This window comes from Syngnathus leptorhynchus, chromosome 8, assembly GCF_054491065.1.
Source record: "Syngnathus leptorhynchus isolate UIUO chromosome 8, UIUO_Slep, whole genome shotgun sequence".
NCBI lineage: Eukaryota > Metazoa > Chordata > Actinopteri > Syngnathiformes > Syngnathidae > Syngnathus > Syngnathus leptorhynchus.
The window spans coordinates 1,441,705-1,460,834 of NC_141202.1; the positions used below are offsets into that span (position 1 = coordinate 1,441,705).

At 48.1% G+C, this 19,130-nt stretch overlaps 2 protein-coding genes across 8 annotated transcripts in view; one reads left to right on the forward strand and one right to left on the reverse strand.

The window, feature by feature from the left end:
* bbs9 (Bardet-Biedl syndrome 9) overlaps positions 1-19,130 on the forward strand; it is a 46,440-nt gene that overhangs the window by 1,983 nt on the left and 25,327 nt on the right. For 6 of the 7 annotated variants that reach the window (XM_085919499.1, XM_085919500.1, XM_085919502.1 and 3 more), the window contains exons 4-18: positions 228-292; positions 371-484; positions 2,407-2,581; positions 3,290-3,374; positions 3,912-4,095; positions 5,171-5,300; positions 6,417-6,598; positions 6,955-7,031; positions 7,221-7,274; positions 7,350-7,452; positions 9,915-10,019; positions 12,689-12,829; positions 13,075-13,170; positions 13,250-13,422; positions 13,574-13,726. In XM_085919499.1, the coding sequence (XP_085775625.1) occupies positions 228-292; positions 371-484; positions 2,407-2,581; positions 3,290-3,374; positions 3,912-4,095; positions 5,171-5,300; positions 6,417-6,598; positions 6,955-7,031; positions 7,221-7,274; positions 7,350-7,452; positions 9,915-10,019; positions 12,689-12,829; positions 13,075-13,170; positions 13,250-13,422; positions 13,574-13,726 (1,837 nt within the window). The remainder of the gene's footprint in view (positions 1-227; positions 293-370; positions 485-2,406; positions 2,582-3,289; positions 3,375-3,911; positions 4,096-5,170; positions 5,301-6,416; positions 6,599-6,954; positions 7,032-7,220; positions 7,275-7,349; positions 7,453-9,914; positions 10,020-12,688; positions 12,830-13,074; positions 13,171-13,249; positions 13,423-13,573; positions 13,727-19,130) is intronic. The other variant, XM_085919503.1, reaches the window with a different exon arrangement.
* On the reverse strand, positions 15,822-18,093 carry LOC147051638 (uncharacterized). The gene is made up of 2 exons (XM_085919506.1): positions 17,699-18,093; positions 15,822-17,631 (listed from the first exon to the last, which is right to left on the reverse strand). The coding sequence occupies exons 1-2, from the start codon at positions 18,044-18,046 to the stop codon at positions 16,165-16,167; spliced, it is 1,815 nt and encodes a 604-aa protein (XP_085775632.1). The 5' UTR covers positions 18,047-18,093; the 3' UTR covers positions 15,822-16,164.

The following is a 19,130-nucleotide window of genomic DNA, read 5'->3' on the forward strand; positions in this document are numbered from 1 at the left end:
CCGTCAGTCGAGAAGTAGCTCCATCCGCCGCGCTCCTTGAGTTTAACGTGGAGAGCCAAAGCGGATATATTGCGGTGGCAAAGTATTACTGTTGTCTCAGTGAAGCTCCTTCAATCACTTTAACATAGGTGCCACAAGATAATGACAAAGCACTACTTTAGTCTAAATGAAGGTAGATTGAAAAATCAACATTATTTCTGTTCTGATGTTTGTTTGTTTTTCCTCAGATGTTCAGATCTTCTCCACCTGGCTGTCCTTCACCCCAGGAGGCTGTCCGTCTTCTCCGTTCTTGGTACCCCCCCCCCCCCCCTTTTAAGTGTCACTTCCTGTTTCAGTGGCGTTCTGTTGACCTGTGCGTGCGTGTGTTCAGGCACGGCGGGCAACGTGGAGCACGGCGACCAGTACCAGATCAAACTGGTCTACGAGCACAACCTGCAAAGGACCGCCTGCAACATGACATACGGAACCTTTGGAGGGGTCACGGGTAACGCACACATGCACACTTGAATGATGCTTTTTTTTCATGCTTTTGGAAAAACCTTCGGGGACAGCCCTTCACTTGTCACAATCCAAGAAAAACACACACACACACACACACACTCTCACACACGGGAATCCCCTTTAAAGTGCACAAAATGACCATTCTAAATAAAGGCGGCTTTGTCCAGACACACGCCTGCATAATTGAGTGTGCGCATGTGGAATATGCCAGACTGTGGCTTGGCGTGATGGACCCCTGATTCACTCCTTGTTTACATGAGAGTCTTTCGCACCGCAGGAACTTTGTACCGGAACTTTTAAGAACTCTGGAGGAACTTTGCACGTGTTTATACTCATCTGAAATTAAGTTCCTGGGAAGTATTTTAGGATGCGGGGGGGGGGATTTGTACATTTTGTGTATGCATGTGTGTGCAAACACGCAAAAACACACACACACACACACACACACACACACTGAGTATACACGTACACGCTTTTGCATGTGTATTATTTTACACCACTAGAGGGCAGTGCCCGCCATTGCATTGCTGTATTTCTGCCATCGTTTTGTTAGCAGGTTTTATGCCAGGGACGATTTAAAAAAAAAAATGCAGCTAAAGACGATATTTAATATGATTGTAATTCACTGTAACAATAAGCAGTTTGAACATTAACACTGCGCTCAGAAGCTTAAGATTTTGTATTCAGTAAGTTGCACAAAGAAGTTAGATAACAAAGAAAAATCCATTCCAGTACATATATAATACCAAACTATTTTTTTTAGGATGAAAAACTAATGTTAGACACAACTTTAGTGTAGTCACTGGGTTAGAATGAATGAGATGCTGTTTAGTTTGGGAAATCCCTGTGCACCCTACCTGGGAGGGTCAGAGGTCATCTACAAGAAGCCATTAGAGTCTCTTTTTATGACACACATACACACAAGAACTTTGTGCCAGCGCTTTAACTTGACCTTAAAGCAAAAACCACATCAGCACGCCGTCGTCCCGACTATTTTTAAACCGAGGTTATTATCTTTTATTGCTGTGTAATAAGTCAGCTCGTAGTGAACGTGAAGGATTGAATAACGCGGTCTTAAGCTAATAAACCAAAATAGAACGTATAGCCAGCCGCACGCTTTTATACTCCAGCATTGTGACACACAAGACTCTCTGTATAGCGCACGGCCATTAATGATGGCTTTTATTTCCATTATTCATGATCCCTTTCGGGAATGGCGGTTGGCGGGTCTGACCCACGGCTTTGAGGTTCTGAGTTCGAGTGCTCGTGTGCGTGCCTGTCATTGTAATTGTATTGTGTTCTTGCCCACTGTGGAACATGCTCATCACTCACACCCACACACACGTGTTTACACAAAGGAGGTGTGTTGGAGTGTGTGGCTTTTCTTTCTAAATCTCTGCTGATGGATGGTTTGTGTGCGTGTGTGTGTGCGCTGTAGGCGGCTGTATCCCTGACCTCGGCAGTGAGAGTTCTAATGGCACATTGAGGCCTAATTATAGTCGTCCGGTCACATCGCTGCTTTATGATGGTGTGTGTGTGTGTGTGTGTGTGTGTGTGTGTGTGTGTGTGTGTGTGTGTGTGTGTGTGTGTGTGTGTGTGTGTGTGTGTGTGTGTGTGTGTATGCGTGTGTGTGCATGTGCTAAGGTGTTAATGGAGATATCAGACTGAGTTGGAGTGAGAAACACGTCTCGCTCTGCATCACGCCGCCACCGCTGAAATGAAACAGGAGCGACATGTTTATTGTGTGTGTGTGTGTGTGTGTGTGTGTGTGTGTGTGTGTGTGTGTGTGTGTGTGTGTGTATGAGCGCATGTGGAGGTTAAAGAATACACATTTTTATTGATTAAATACACTGACCTAATTATTTATATCATGATTAACCCCGCCCCCTTTCCTCCCGCTGTCAGGTCACCACTCGCTGTGCATCCAGTCCATGGACGGCATGCTGATGTTTTTCGAGCAGGACAGCTACTCCTTCGGAAGGTTCCTTCCGGGCTTCCTGCTTCCCGGCCCGCTGGCCTACAACTCGCGGACGGACAGCTTCCTCACCGTGTCCTCGGCCCGCCAGCTGGAGAGCTACAAGTAGGTTTGGCTGACGACCGCCGTCGACACAAAACCTCGGCGAGTGGAAAAGAAAATGTGACAAACCGCAGAAATATTTGTGTTGCCGTTTTGAAAAGTGATGAACAAGGTGTGCGTTGTCAACCGTGTGTGTGTGTGTGTGTGTGTTTTGGCCGGCACTATCTGGCCTCGTGTAAAGTTTAAGCAAACATTTGGTGTCGTCGCACTCCGTGAAAGACGATCTCGCCGGAAACACGCACGCGCAAATGCTTCTCAACTCCGAGCAAGGTCTCGAGCAGGAGTGCTCGACGTGTTGCGCACAGGTGCAAAACCCAAAGCCAGTTCGGGCCCACTACGTGATGTTCCATTCCGTGTCTTTGTGAAGCAAGCAAATCCCGTCGGCGGTTTCTAGGAAGCGCGCTTGCGCTCTACATCTGCGAGCGCCTCCCCCTCCCCCCCCCCGCTTCCTTCACGCGTATCGTTCAACAGCGCCGATGTTGGCGCTAATAGAGCGGGACGCGCCGCATGAAACGTGTGGGCCGGGTGTCGGTCAGACCTGGCGGAGACCACGCGCAGCTGTCCAGTCATAAAAATACTTTCAGGCGAAACATAGAATAGATACAATGAATTGTCCCAGAGGAATTAGCGGAAAGTGAATTCGCATGTTCCAGAGTCTAATTGTTAAAAAAAATAAAATAAAAATAGCACAACATCCACTCTCCTCCTCAGGTACGAGACCCTGGCCGTGGCCACGGAGGCCGAAAGCCGCCAGGACCCCGACCAGCCCCTTAAAACCGGAGGCAAGAGGCTGACTGTGAGTTGTCACCCGCATTGACCCCTCACCGTGATGTCACCGGTTCCCGCGTCGACCGTTAGCGCTCGTTAACGCTAACAAGCCCAATTTGCAAGAGTAAACTCATTGACGCGACCCGTTTGACACCGCTGGCGTGGTTCGAGTTGTACTTGGCAGCGAGGCGCTCGACTTGCAACTCCGCTGCCCTCCAATTAGCCAGCCGTATGTACTGTCGCACGCAGGTAACCACGGCAACAGACACTGATTTAAAGCACCACGTAAAGAGTCATTTACATGACGGGTACCAATGTAAACACGCCGCTAAAGGGGTCACAAAGAGTTGAATGGGACTTATTTAATGTGCGGGGCTGAATGAGTGGGAGTAGTGCGTAAATGGATGGACGGAATTATTTATTATATTTTTGTATTCATAATATATCAATTAAATTATATTTACAATATGACTGAATATGTATATTCGATGGAAAAAAAAAAAATCAAATCTATGTATAGCGTTGACCAGGGTTTTTTTTTTTTTTTTTTGCGTTTCCCCACCAGCCCGACTGGACGTTGGTTCTGGGCGAGCAGGCCCTGGACATCTCGGTGCCCTCCTTCTCTCACTCGTCCTCCTTCATCTTCATCCTGGGCGAGCGTAACCTCTACTGCCTGCGTGACAACGAACAAATCCACTTGATGAAGAAGTTGGAGTTCAACCCCAGCTGCTTCCTGCCGTACGCCTCGCGTGAGTCCCTCACCAAACACGTGCGCGCCCTTTTGCTCCACTGATGGATGAGTTGAGTAGCGGTTGGATGAGGAGGAGATGAATGGGTGATTGAGGATCATCTGATTAAGGACCAAAAGGCAGAAGGGAAGTTTCGGTAGGCGTCATGGGAATCTTTTTGAAATCACGTATATACTTGACTTCACGTGTAAATCGTAAAGGTCAGCAGGTGTGTTCGTTTCCTTTGTTAGCCACCGACACACAACCACACGTAACGTACTCTGTCATTTTGACCCCCCATCTCCCCGCCGGCCGCTGTATTTGACCCGCCGAGGTGTTTGTTTTGCGTGTGGTCGTCACCTCAGATCTCCCCTGGTGGTAGCCGCACCGCTCCTGGGATGGATGGCCACGTGTGTGTGTGTGTGTGTGTGTGTGTGTGTGTGTGTGTGTGTGTGTGTGTGTGTGTGTGTGTGTGTGTGTGTGTGTGTGTGTGTGTGTGTGTGTGTGTGTATATGTACATGTGTGCGTTGTGTATAATGCAAGTCCCGTATTTAGAACTACTTGCCGAAATGTGATGATGTCATCACTTGGGTTATTTCTCCACTTTGTGGCGGCAAAGTTTATCATGTGTCTTTTTACCTCTTTTCCAGCACTAAAAATAAAGCCGCTTTTGATATTATGCTAGCTGGGTGGCGGAAGCAAAGCCTACACACACACACACACACACACACACACACACACACACACACACACACACACACACACACACACACACACACACACACACACGCACACACACGCACTTGTGCACACAGAGCATTAGTACACACACACACACAAGGTTTATTCTCATTTTTTATTTTGGATTTTCCAATCCTTGTACCCCAAAAATATTTTCCCCTCCATTCTGTGGTTGTGTCGCGCTAAATTAGCTCCATTTTAAATAAAAGAGCAAACTTTACTGTAAGTAATCCAATAAGAAATAACCACAAAATGATGATGTGTAATATCTGACATTCTCCCCTTAAAAAAAAAAAAACTTTTATGACAGTCACAATTTGCCTTAATACATATTTTATTCTTGTTTTCCATTTAGTGACCGATGGCACCACCAACTTGCTGCTAGGCAACCACACCAACATGCTGCTAGTCTACCAGGACGTCACGCTCAAGTGGGCCGCCCAGCTGGATTTTGTGCCGGTGGCGCTCCGCGTCGCCAACTTCCCGTGAGTGTGGCGCCCGTGTGTGGTGACGTATGAGCGCATACACACACACACGCTCTCATACACATGCCGGAATCGTTGCCTTTTATTAGTTTCTCGACTAGTAAAGTTGCCTTTTTGGGGCCCTCTGTGTGCCGGAATGTGTCCTAGTCCAAAACATAAGCCCCTATAATATACTCTGTAGCGCCCCCTGGAAAGCAAAAAATAAAATAAAATCATTCATAAAATAATTTTATATATATATATGTATAATCAAATGTAAAATGTAATCAAAAATAAAAATATTCTTAATTAATTGGGCAGACTGTAAAAATCACCAGTAAGACGGCCATTTTTCATTTCGGCAGCCATTTTGATTGAACGCCAGATCGTGTATTTCAGATTTGACAACTCTTACGGCAAAAAAATGCTAATAAACAAAGTGTGACATTATCACATGACGTCATTGAACCTCACGAACTGACCTTCTCCATCATCCCAACATGCGGCCTCGCTCGGGGTCCTTGCTCCCGTTCGACATCAACAGCGGTGGGTGGGAACATCCCACTGTGGGCAAAGCATGTGTGTGCGACTCTTTGTTTTTAGTCTTGGAGTGTGTTTCCGTCACAGTCGCTCGCGTGCGCGAGTGTGTTTCCGCGGCAGTTAAAGTGGACGTTTTAATGTCGGGCGATTTCCACCCGTGCAGGTGTGGAGCCTCCACCTGAACTCCGCCACCCTACTGCCTCGCATGCTCGCTCGCGCGCACGTGTGTGCGTGTGTTACCGCCTCGTCGGCCTGGAAGTACGACACATCTGCAACCAGTTAACACGCACTCACTCACGCTGTTAAAACACGTTATTGCATCACTCAGCATTTCCTGCTTCTCTCTTTTCCCATTTTTGTTCTGTCAGGAAATCTTCATGTAAATTTGATGTATTGTCCATTAAAAAAGAAAAAAAAAAAAGAAAAGTTGGACTCGCAGAAATAGAAGAATTTAGAATAATAGCATTCCGGTATTGTATTGCTAATGAAAATATGGAAGTAATATATCAAATGATTTATTCCTTTACATCAAGTCAATGTTTGTGAGAACTGCTTCACATCTGGAGTCACCTCGCAATTTTCTCGTTTTGGCCTAAGTGATCTGAAAGGCGCCGTGGTGAGCCTGAGCTGGGACGGCCACCTGCTCTGCTCCTACATGGGCACCGACCCGTCCTTCTTCACCACGCCCAAGGTGGACTCCCGCGAGGTGGACTACGAGCAGGCCGACGCCGAGATGAGAAAGCTGCACAAGTTCATCAGGGAGGCCAGCAGGACTCAGGGTAGGAGCAAATGCTGAGGCCTTTTTTCATGGTTACCGTCTGACTTCAAACTGTCACAGTCAACCTTCAAAAAATGAAATGTCACTAGCTCATCGCTAACATATAATGAGAAACGTCATAGGCGGGCTGATGGGAATTAGCATAGATGTGTACTTTTAAAGCTTGAAATTAAATAGTTAACGCTAAATGTCTACTAGTAGAGCTCAGTTGTGGCAAAACTCTAAATTTAAACTTGCAGAAATATTAAAAACATGTTTCACTCCCTCTTCTGTATTGGACGTCATGAATTTGCATACCTATTGAAATGTCTAATGGAGTTCATCAGCATAAAGACAACCATCAAATTTGCTTTTCAGACATTCTGCCTAAAGGTGAAAATGAGGAGGACGTGACGGTGACTGCGTGCGTGTCTCCTCACATGGACGTGCCGTCGGTAAGCACACACACACACGTCTGTCTCACAAATGTGAGTTCACTCCTCGCCTTTTGTCAATATTTGTATCCAAATTGTTTTTACCAATTACCCTCCGAGGTCTCAGCTGTGAACTGCGAGACGGATTTAATCTCACGTTACTCGTCGGCATAAAACGATCTAGCCATTTTGTTTTGTCTGCTTTCACAGCAAGCTCTGATCCAAGACACGGACGACCTTCCCGTCCCTTCGGTGACGGTAAAGGTGAGTTCCAAGTCACCTTTGATGACCTTTCGCTTGCGTTGCTTGATCTTCCTACTCCCAAATGTGCACGCGCAGGTGACGGTGAAGGCCAGCAGCGTGTTGACCTCGGCCAGGCTGACCGTCGCCGTTCAGTCGCCGCTCGCCGTCACTCAGGACCAGTTTGTCTTGGAACCTCTAGGTCAGTCCACGCGCGCGTTTGGACATACATGTCGGACAACGCGTCTTCCACAGCCGTAACGGTCGTGACCAATCGTCTGCAGATTGTTCTTATCCTTTTGGGTGCGCAAACATGTGAAAGCACTTGTGTTTCATTTTGGACGATGGAGAGATGAAAAAAAAAAGATCAATTGACTTGGAGCAGCTGCAATCACGGGAACGCTTCCATCCGTGTTTTCAAAAACGTGGCTTGGATATCCAGATGAAAAGATTCATCCCGTGAGGGAAATTAAATTGCCACGGGAGTAATATTCAAACAATCAATGTGGGAGTTTAGACTCAAACACAAAAACATATGAAACTGTAATTGGGCTTTTGTTCTATTATTATGTTGCTCCACCATTTATCATCAATTAGTCATAGATTTATTTTGTTTTGCAATTCAAGGCAGGGCCCAGTACTCACTTGTTTTTTTCTTCCCCCCGCTACCATATCAATTTTTGACTTAGTTGGATTTAAATAAGTGGTTTGAGAATTGATTTTCAGTTACTGACACCCTCCCCGTGGTGTTGGTGTGTTGCGTACTTCTGCTTCTGGTTATACGACTGGGAAACATGAAGCTATTTTCCCCTGGAAGCGATTTTTGTGACAAGACAAAACGAAAAGCACTCAAGCATTCACAGCTGCGGACCTTTGATGCTACTTTGGACTTTGTTGGGGTTTGGCTGCGACTAGCTAATGAGCTTAGCCTCGCTACCGTCACATACCCACATGTGGGCTTTTATGATTTGACTTTCGATGCGTCTCGGACGGCGACTGGATTCGCAGCTCACCGCATTCTGCCTTTTTTCTTTTGGAATTTCTTTGGCCTCCTCTTTCACGTCACTTTCTTCTGCCGTCATCCTTCTCCCCTGGTCGATTGTCACGTTCACGCACACGTCTAAAATCAGGAAGGAAGTGTTGGTTTTGTTTGGGTTATGAGGTCAAAGGTGAGATTTTGAGCAGATTGGTCAGTGCAAGGGTGAAAGGTTAGCGTTTAACACAATTCCAGTGGTTACCTCTACTGAGGAGCAAGTTAGGACACTCTTGATATATTTTGGTATCCAAAAGTTGCCAGACGGATTGTCGCCATTTTTTAATTCAGAACCATGATGTGCCAATTGAAGTTCTTTTTATGGAATTTGGAGTTAATGTTATGGGCGGTTCCCTCAAATATAATAGACACACACACACACACACACACACAGTTGCCACTTAATCACCTTTTCCCTCTCTTGACAAGAATCTGCGGCCCTCTTGAACTTTGACCTTCACCAAACAACCAGGAGTCCCTTTAAACCTAATCACTCACACACACACACACGTGCACACACACACCAGGGCTATAATAATTCCTAATTTTTCAATTTAGTTTGTTTATATTTTGTTTTTACTTTAGATTTTTTTTTTATTCAGTTACTTTTGATTATTATTTTGTTTTTAGGTCAATCTTTTTTTCACAACTACTTTGTTTTATTTGGCTTTCTAAGTTTTAGTGTTAGAGTAGTTTTAGTTTTTTTTAAGATATACTTGCGCCAGCCAATGTGGCAAGCAAGAGGTCTCCACTGATCACGTGATGCAAGGTTAAGCAAACAGAACCGTGGAAACCAAAGTGGACACGACTGAGGAGGTCAAGGAGGCGAGGTGCTCACCTTTGTGTGCAGTTTGTTTGCACTGTTGTCGCCGTAAACGACTTAATGGCCCCGAAGGCCCGGCGGCCGGACCACACGGACCCCGCGGGTCACTCGGACCGCCACTTGACCCGTCCAGATGTGGATGACGGCAAGTGAAGCGAGCAGAGACGCCCCAAAAAGCCAGCGAGAGAGAAGGATTACTGTGTTTCACTTTGAGTGTTTGTTGCTCCTAATGGGCCTGGGAACACTTAAAGCACTTAAACCCGTCCGAGCCGTTTGACCCGCGGGGCGCCGAGGTTAAAAGCCTCCCGCTGAAAGACGGAATACCGGCGAGGAGGTCAGTGCTCCTGAAAGGCTGAAGTCGGAGGAGAGAGAGAGAGCGGACCTGTGGAATGAAACTTTAGCAGAACCACTTGAGCGCATTTGCTTGCTACTCCAAAACATTCCCAAAAAAGTCCACTTTCCTAAAGTTGTGTTTGCACAGGTTAAGTGAAAGCAGAGCAGGAATGTCACTAAGGAATCTCAATTTCTTGATTTGTGTTTTTTTTCTCTCTCTCTTCCACACACATGTTTTGCTTCTATTTATTATTTGCACATGCACAACACGCTCATACATCGACACACACGTGTTTCGGTATTCGTCTTGGCGCAAAGCACCGCGGCTGAACCTCAAGACAAATTGTGCCCGTTTTTAGGAGGTGCTCAGAGTTGAGCGAAAGCAAGAACCGATCTGATTGACCCCAGTCGGAAAGATTGGAACATTTGAAAAGAAATATTCAAATGTTTATTAATGTCGCCGTTCCTTCCTCAGGAGTGGGCTCGTCCACCGCTGTGGTCTTTTCGGTTTTCCTCAACGGCCGCTACCCGCCTGCTGACCTGGGCGGAGACCTCACCTTGTCCTACAGCTCGCCCACAGGTACTAAAATGGCCACCATGCATCGTGCTTAGGGTCGTGCTAATACAAAGCTAACTAAGCTTTATTTATATGATCAATGTAAAAAATTGCAACAAAAAAAACATAAAAATGTATTTTCAAAGTTTTAATATATTTAATCAATTCAAAAATGTATTATAATAAATATTAAAATATTTATATAAATATGATCTGTCTCACAAAAACAATGACAACCACCAAATAGAAGATAGCTAGGCGTCTTTTATTTCTTCTTTGTATTTAAATGCCCTCTGGCGCTCTGCTGCCTCTCGCTGGTCAGTCTCGGTACTACAACATGTTGCTCTTTTCCACTACGCCACACACTAATAGAGCAATAAGATCACACACGACTATTTTTTTCCTGGTTCATGTTTTGAAGAAGTGGTGAAGAAGTTAAAAAAAAAAAGTATGTGTAAGCCAGCTGTCATTAGAACAATGTCCCTTCCAGTTTCCCGGCAAGGCTGCTGGAAGATGTAACTTTTCCCCCTTAGTGGCGGGCAACAGAAGCCGCCTTTATTCCAAAATGTCACAGACTTCACTATTACTCCAAATAATCTCCCTCAGAAAGTAAAAAAAAAAAAGGGAGGTATTGTTTCCTTTGGATTGCATTTGTGTTGGCAGCATGGAACACTTTTCCTCTGCCCTAAATCCGTCTGGGAACGCTGCTACGCGGCTTTATTGTCAGACTAAAAATAGAACTCCAGTGCTCGAAAGTTTTTTTTTGTGTGTGCTGCTGATGTCACCGAGGGTGAAGGAACCCCGGCTAGCGTCACACGAGACTTCCACAATGGCACCATTAGTAAACGTTATCATCAAGTTCTACCGGAATCCCAAACTTTTCAAGAATATTCCGGATCAGCCTAAATTGTCCATAGGTGTTCAATCACGTGCATTTTGGAGCATTGGCTAGGCCGAGCGTGGGAACGAGGGCGAGGGAAAACGGCGTCCGAGTGGAACATCTGCTTCTTCTCTGATCTGTCTCGCATCTTCTCCTTTCTTTGTCCTTCTTCTTCCTCCCCGCAGAGTTCAACCCCAAAGGTACGTGCGCGCTCACGTGCGTAGAGTAGACGCACAAATACACACACACACACACACACACACACGTCGTATGTACAGTACTGTCCAAACAGGAAGAAAGCCGAGTCTTTTCTGTAATGTGATCTGCCGCCAGGAGTCCACACACACACACACACACACACACACACACACACACACACACACACACACACACACAATGAATATTTTTCTCATCTTTCATGCAAGGTTTCTTTCCTTGCCTTATGAATATTTTCTTTTTAACCTTCAAACGAGATTTGCACAAGTACACACGTGCCTCTTATCAAGAGAAGTATTGTGTGTTCTTTATTATTTTTTATTTTTTTAATCCAATACTTGTTAGGACACGCAGACACTCATTTTTCTTTTTATCCTTCATTCATAATTGTATGTGAAAGGCAGGGCTTGTTTTAAGATGAAAACTATTTTCTTTCCTTTTAAGACTTCTTGTAACACGTTTTCAGATTTAAAATATTTTCTTTTTCAGCTTTCATACAAGAAATGTTTTAGCACGCACACACACACACACACACACACACACACACACACACACACACACACACGCAGCTTAGGCAGTAGTGCTCCCGCTTTTCAGCCCATGTTTGTTTTAGTTGTCCGACTTTGTGAGCTTTGATACAGAATAGGATGTGCTGTAATCTAGAGGGGGCTGGCTACTTATTTAGCCATTGAAAAGCAAACGCTAGCTAGCATGAATTTTCCCCGGTGGACGCAGCACTTCAACCGTCTGTCAACACAATTCCAAGATTCTGGCCCATATGGCTGTTCTTTTAAATCCCACACGTTCTCCTCTGTTCTGCTTTTCCTCCACCCAAGATAGAATTTCCACTTTTTTTTTTTTTTTTTTTACCCAAGAAGCTCTTGTCACAGGAAACCCAAAGATTCTTTGCTTTGGCTCGTAACGGCGGCCTTCACGCTGAGGGCACCTGCTGGCGGGGCGGGGCGGCGAAGGCGGCTCGAGAGGGACAGGGGCAGAGGCGAGGGCGGCGGCCGTCGGGTGGAATGCGGTGAAAACATCCAGCGAGCATGACACAGTAGCCGAGAGGCCGGTCGGGATAATGCGCCGGGATCGTGTTCGTTCAAAACCAATAGAATCATTCACGTGGTGGTCAGATAATTGTGTTTGTGTGTGAGCTGTAAGTAATAATCCGGAACATTCCACTGTTCAGTGCCGCACGTGAACTCTTTTATTTCCAAGGTTCGTTTTTCTACCCAGTTCGGCGACAAAGTTACGCTTGGCAGCTCGTTCTGTTTTCTCCGCTCCTCAAACAACTTCCGTTTTGGACCGGGCTTCAAGGCAGGTTCTCTGTGTTAAAAAAAAAAAAAATGTTCACGGGGAAAGCCCATCCATGTGTGACATACCATCACATCGATGCTAATTTCTGTTAGCCTGTTAATGATATTTCACATTATATATTAGCATTGAGCTAGTGGACTCGCCTTAGACAAAATGGCATTTTGCTCGAGCATTGTACAATGTTGAATTCTTTTTGTCATTTTTTTCTGTAAACTTCATCTGGGAGTGACAAGTAAACAACTCGAAGGAATCCCGCTGATCTTTTTTTTTTGTTTTCCAGGAGTCCCTCACATCCTCCAGCGCCAGTTCAGCCTTCCTCTGGCCCTCGTCTGCACGGCGACATCTCCCAGCAAGAGCAGCCTTTTCAAAATCACCGTGGACACCAACCAGTCTCCCGTGGACCTGGCTACCATCTTCCCCGGTCGGTATCCGACACGCACGCACTTGAGATTTTTTGTTTGAATGGGAGGTCCCCCCCCCCCCCAGTAATCTGACGGTCGGATGCAATCAGCAACTCCGACGACAAAACACTCTCTCCTCGGTGTGTGCGTGCGTACATGTCCTCTTTGTTGCCAGTGTGATTGTCTTTTGTTGCCTTTTGTCTGCATCCTGTATAGCGATAGGCTATCAGAGACATCATGCTGGGCCTTTTTTTTTTTTTTGCAGAGTTTGCGGCCCACTCGGAAGATAACGAGGGAAACAGTTTGGCTTTCCGCTTCTTGCCCGGCGGCCTGGTGACCGTGTTGGCCTCCAAGACCTCCCGTAAGAAGTCATTTTTTTTTGGAGTCATAAAAAAAAGTCATAATGATCACCTCAATGTATGTTTTTGTGCGCGTGCCAGAACGCTATCGCATCCAGAGCGACGCCTTTGAGGACATGTGGCTAGTGACCAAGGAGCTTCTCCGCAGAGTGGACAATCATTTCTCCAAGATAGGAGTTGACGACTTCAAGAAGAGCTTCAGCGGACCGCTGCCCCTCAAGGACTACTTCCTGTCTGTAGACCACCACTTTGAGGTACACAGGCGGGTTGGGTGACTAGCGGTTTGCGCGGCTGCCTAGCTGTCAAAACGTTCTTGGTTTGAGACTCCTTGTTTGGAATTTGCTTTCATGTTTCATTGCTGTGTGAGTAGTCGCCAAAAAGTGTGTAACTTTGTGTGTATTTCAGCTACGCGTCAGCGCTCAGAAGTACCAGGACCTCCTGTCCGAGCGGGCCGCCCAGTTCCGAGCCATTCAACGACGCCTTCTGACCCGCTTTAAAGACAAAACGCCAGCGCCGCTGCAGAACCTCGACACGCTGCTAGACGCCACCTACACACAGGTGGAAAGCACACACACACACACACACACACACACACACACACACACACACACACACACACACACACACACACACACACCACTAATTAAGATGCAAAGTGATCAACTTGTACATTTCAATTCTGCTTCAATGTCTCACACACACACACACGTTAGTGCCGATTATTTAGCGTGTGAGATTTTCAGTTTGCTGATTTACGGTGGTCCTGTTTCAGGGTGATTAGCTGTGAGCTCACAGCCAGCACACTTACACGCGTCGACGCACACACCTCCCTCCCTTTCCGCACGCAGGCGTGAAATCTCGTAACTTTGAGCAGATACAACTTGTATATGTCCAGATGGCAACATTCTTTCTGCTACAGCGGGTGTGCGCTTATGCGTCGGCTTTCATTGATGACATTCGCATGTGTGTTTGACTTTGAGTCGTTTGGCTGATTCCATTTAGAACCAACATTTACGAGACGTGCATTTAATGACACGGTAGTTGCCCAGTTGCTATAGGTTAGCATGATGCTAACTAGCAAACGCTGAAATGTACAGTTAAACCTGCGAGTGTCACTCAATCTCGGAAAGAGTCACGAAAGAGGGCGGCGGCCATTATTTCCCCCCTCCACTTTCCATAAATATTTTCCCCGGGCCGCCGTGTCCTCTCCAAACATCCGCTGTTTTTTCTTTTTTTTTTTTGTTAACACACGGGACTCTCCATCTGGGAGGGGCGGCGGCAGTTGGGGCCCGGGGAGCCGATCCGGGCCGGCCGGGTCCCGGCCAACCGAGCCCTCCCTTGTAATTAGGAGTTCAAACGGCTGGCTGACTGACGGCGTGACTGACAGGCCCGTCCAGGGGCCCGGCGGGGGCCCCTAATGGAGGCTTCTGGTGGACAGCGGCTTGATTTATCGGGCCCCAAATGGGCTTCTAAACACGACTAAACACAGATCCCACTGTGGAGTCGGACCACCGCCATTAACAGCCGGGCCTCTTATTGGCGTGCTGGAACTCGGGGGGCGCGCACACACCCTTTCTCGTGTTACATTTTCGGGTATTAGCTTGATTTCTGCCATTTGAAGTGGATTCCGTTTCCGCCGTCCGCTCGCTCTCCATCTTCCAGTGTTTTGCTTTTAGCGGATCGGAGAGAAGTCGGCACGTGCGGCGCACATTTGCCGATCGGAACATGTGGTGCGCGTTAGGGAAGCCGGACCGGCTCGGCCCGTGCCCTTCTTGCCGCTTTTTGAAGTCCCAACGCGGACAGAACGTTTCCAGCCACTCGTGGCTCGGATTGGAAAACGGGTTTTCTGCTCGGCGATAACGTCTCGCGTTGAACCCTTTCACCTGGAAAAGTGTGTTTGCGCGCTCGCCTGAGCTTAAAGTACCGTCGGGAGCCGAGAAACTCTGGCTCCTCCATCATCTTGTGACTCGTCCCTCAGGAGATGTTTCACCTCCGCAACACACACACACGGTTAGAAGACGAATGGCGCACAGTAGCGTTGTCGGTGATCCGGTTTGTGTCACCGAGGGGGCTTATCAATGAAAGGCTGGCTTTCATGCAGCTCCTTTGGGGCGTGTCGCTCCTTCACATCCAGAAAACCCGCTGATGTTTCCCAATGCTCCTTCGGAAAGGGGCCGAACATCAAATAAGTCTCGACTCGCCGATGCTAATAAACAACGTTACAGTAGCCGCTCACTTAATAACAAAGTGTCAGTCAAAAGTGACCCCGTGTGTATATTTGCCGAGTCGGCGAGATGTTTTTTTTTTTTTTTCACGGTTACGCGGTGCCTTTGCGGGCGACGTCAAGGAGACAAAAAAATAAGAAGACAAACATCTTTTCATTAAAAGCGCTTTCATGTGGCACATTTTTCCCAGCGTCGTCACCGGTCGCCGGGCGGAGATTTAATAAATCCTCCACGTTGGAAGCTCTCGATGCCGCCGAGGGGGGATCAGAGAGGCCCCCGCGAGGCGTCACGGTGATTATTATTAAACGTTCCTGTCGTCGTCGGGGCGACGGTCGACTTCAATGGGACAAATGGCTCAAAAGTCAAGTGAAAACGCTCATCACGCACAGATTGCTGGTTAAAGATGCACATTCAACGGCCAGACAAAATGGATGCATAACTACTTTATTCATCCCCAAAATGGCCCAATCACAACATAGGCGGCCATTTGCAAAGCGTAAGATGGCGCTCTTCACGTTCAGAACCATTTGGATTTGGAGGATTTCCTTCTTTTTGTGGTAGCAGAGTGCAAGAATCTGATCAAATGTCTTTTTTTTTTTTTGAAAAAGTTGATATTGAGGAGCGGGAATCTTATCCATTTTTAATCAAGGCATAGGGCGGGAATGGTATTATCTCCTCTTTTTTTTTGAAATTTGGAGTCGTATTCATTTTGCCGATCGGTTGTTGAAGGGGCGGAGCTCGAGGCGGATTGTTTGTTGAAGGGGCGGAGCTTCAGTCTCGTTTCCTCCGACAGCAGCAGAGGAGCTCGCGGAGCCTCCCGAAGCAAGTGGTCTCCTTGGCCTCCTCGCCTCCTCCCTTCCTCCTCTGCTCCTCCCTCTTGCTCCTCTGCTCCTTCCTCTGCCTCTCCTTCCTCTTCACCTTGTCCCGCTTCTCCATCTCCTCCCACTCGGCCTTCAGCTTCCTCTCGCGCTCCTTCCTCTTCTCCGCCTCCCTCCTCTCTCGCTCCCGCCACTCCACCCTCAGCTTCTCGTTCTCCTTCCACTCCTCCCTGTCCCTCCTCTCCCGCACCCTCCTCTCGCCGGCCTCCTCCTCATCGCTGTCCCACCACTCGTCCTTCCTCTTCTCCCTCTCCTTGCGCCTCTCCTCCTCCTTCATCTCCTTCATCCTCCACTCGGCTTTGAGTCTCTCCCGCTCCCTCCTCTTCTCCTCTTCGCGCTTCTCCCTTTCCTTCCACTCGGCCTTCAGCCGCCTATCCCGCTCCTTCCTCCTCTCCTCCTCCTTCTTCTCCCTCTCCAGCCAGTCCTCCTTGAGCTTGCGGTCCTTCTCCTTCAGCCTCTCCTCCTCCTTGTGCTCTCTGTCCCACCACTCAACCTTCATTCTGGTGAGCCTGACCCTCAGCTCCTCGTCCATTTTGTCCTCCTTGTTCTTGCCCTCGTCTCTCCGTTGCCACACGTTCTCCTTTTTCTCCTCCTTCCGACCGCTGGTCCTCGTCGCCTCCTCCTCTTCTTCCTCCTCCGTTGAAAGAGTTTTGGCCAAATGCTGCTCCCTCTCCTCCAAATACTGGATGCCAGGGCTCTCCTCCTTCTTCTTCACCTCCTCCCAGCTACTCTCTCGCTCCCGTTCCTTCTCTTCCATGTTCTCCTCGTTCTTCTTCTCCTTCACCTCCTTTTGACTCTCTATTTGCTCCTCGGGCTGACTTTGGCTCTCCTCCTGCTCCTCCTCTTGGGGTTCCCTCTCCTCCATGTTCACCTCATTCTCCCTCTCCTTCACCTCCTTCTCGCTCAGCGTCTTCTTTTCCTTGGCCTCCTCGTTCTCCTGCTCCTTCACCTCCTTCAGCGTCTCTTCTTTTTCGCCAGGGATGGCCTCGTCCATCCCTTTGACCGCCTCCCTCTTCCCCTCCGCCGCCTCCCTTTTGCCTGCCTTCTCCTCCTTATTGTCCTTGGCTTCCTCCTCCTTGCCCTTCACCTTCTTCTCCCTCTCCTCCTGCTGCTGGTTGCCGTCGGCCTCCGTTGCCGCCTCCTCCTTGCCTTCGTTGTGCCTCTTCTCTCGCTCCCTTTCCCTCCATTGCTCCTTCTCCTCGTCCTCGTGGTTGTTGTCTCCTCTGTTTTTCTCCTCCTTCCTCCGAGCTTTCTCCTCCTGCACCTTCTCGTCACACTCTTTGCCGTCCTCTTCCTCCTCCACCGCCTCCTTCTCTTTTCTCTTCAGCTCGGCGACAGTCCGCCGTCCTCGAGCCGAGTCCTGAAAAGGAGGCGGCGAAACACGTGGTCATCAAAGACGTAAACGAAACCAGGTCATGTTTACACACCTCCCTGTGCACCTCCCGCCGTTCCTCCCTGCCCTGGAGCAGCTCCTCTTTTTCACGCCTCCAGCTGGCCTCCTTCTCAGCCATCTCGTTGGCCAGGTCGTCCTTGGAGGCCTTGATTTCGTCCAGCTCGCGGTTGGTCTTGCGCAGCTCCACCCGGACGCTCTCCAGCTCCACGTTGATGGTGCCCAGCTCCACCTTGAAGCGTTCCAGCGCCAGGTTGCTCTTGCGCAACTCCGCTTGAGTCTTCTCGCCCGCCCGCATGGTGTTGGATAGCTCCCAGTTCTCAATCAGCATCTTGCGGTAGTTGCCCTCCAGAAACTTCAAGTAGGAGGCAATGTTCTCCTCCATCTTGGGCTCACGCACCCTCAGCTCGCCGCCACGTGGCTTCCCCCCAAAGGCACGACGGGCTGACATCGCGGCGATGCGTATTTGGCTCTTTTTATGATGAGGCCGCGTCGTTCTCTGTGACATCGGCACCTTCGGGGGGGTGATGACGCCTCAAAGGGGGGGGGCGGAAGATGGAGGAACGCGAGATGCCACCGGAGGCTCCTTTTGAAGAGAACGCCATCCACCTCCTCATGGAGGTAATTGGGCCAACGAGTGGGCGTGGCAAATTAGAAATGGAATCGTAATTTACCAACTTGGATCCGATGTGACCGCAAACTGCAACTCAGTTTATTGTTTGTTTATTGCGTGTATTTCCCCCCCCAAAAAATAATAATAATCAAGGGAAGGAGACCTTAGAAAAAGAATCATTTTTAATCCGCAATCTCAATTTTTTAAAAATTTTTTTTCAATGTATGCACGTGTCGCTGTGCCCAAAGTCAACATGTCATGCGCGCTTCACTTCCGCGTGACAAACAATGGCTGATTTGTAAGATTACTTTATGGCTGCGCGCGTGTGTGCGGCAGCCCGGCCGGCGACGTCGAGATGAGGATATTTATCTTGTAGCAGTAAATTCCCAGAGTTTTTCCCCCCCCCCCCTCTCGGGGGCTCTCATGGCACTCACGCTCTTCAATGAGACCATTCAGTGCAAAGCAAACACACACGCACGAACACACGCGTGCACAAACACACACACACACCAATCCACGTGTGTGTTGGTGTGTGATTGGCTGTCCGTGTTCATTATTTGATTGCGATGGTTAACATGACCATTAGCATATTAGCTTTAATTTGGCCTCTTGCCATTTTGATTGAGCTAGCTTAGCATTATTAGCCTCGATTTCCCCTTTTGACTACGATTGGCCCGTTGGTGTTCGCTTTTGATATCTTTAGCTAGGTTAGCGTCCCGTGAGCAATATTAGCTTTGATTTTTTATCTCCTGCAATTTTGTGTGTCCACGTACACACACTTGATACGCGTACAGCCTGGGAGGTTAGTGTGAACTTTTAATGACAGGCTTGTGTGTGTGCGTGCGTGCATGTGCGT

Coding starts and splice junctions, on each gene's coding strand:
- LOC147051638 (XM_085919506.1), bottom strand. CDS start 18,046: ATGGAGGAGAACATTGCCTCCTACTTGAAGTTTCTGGAGGGCAACTAC. Junction 17,632..17,698: donor GGCGGGAGGTGCACAGGGAG/GTGTGTAAACAT, acceptor CCTCCTTTTCAG/GACTCGGCTCGAGGACGGCG.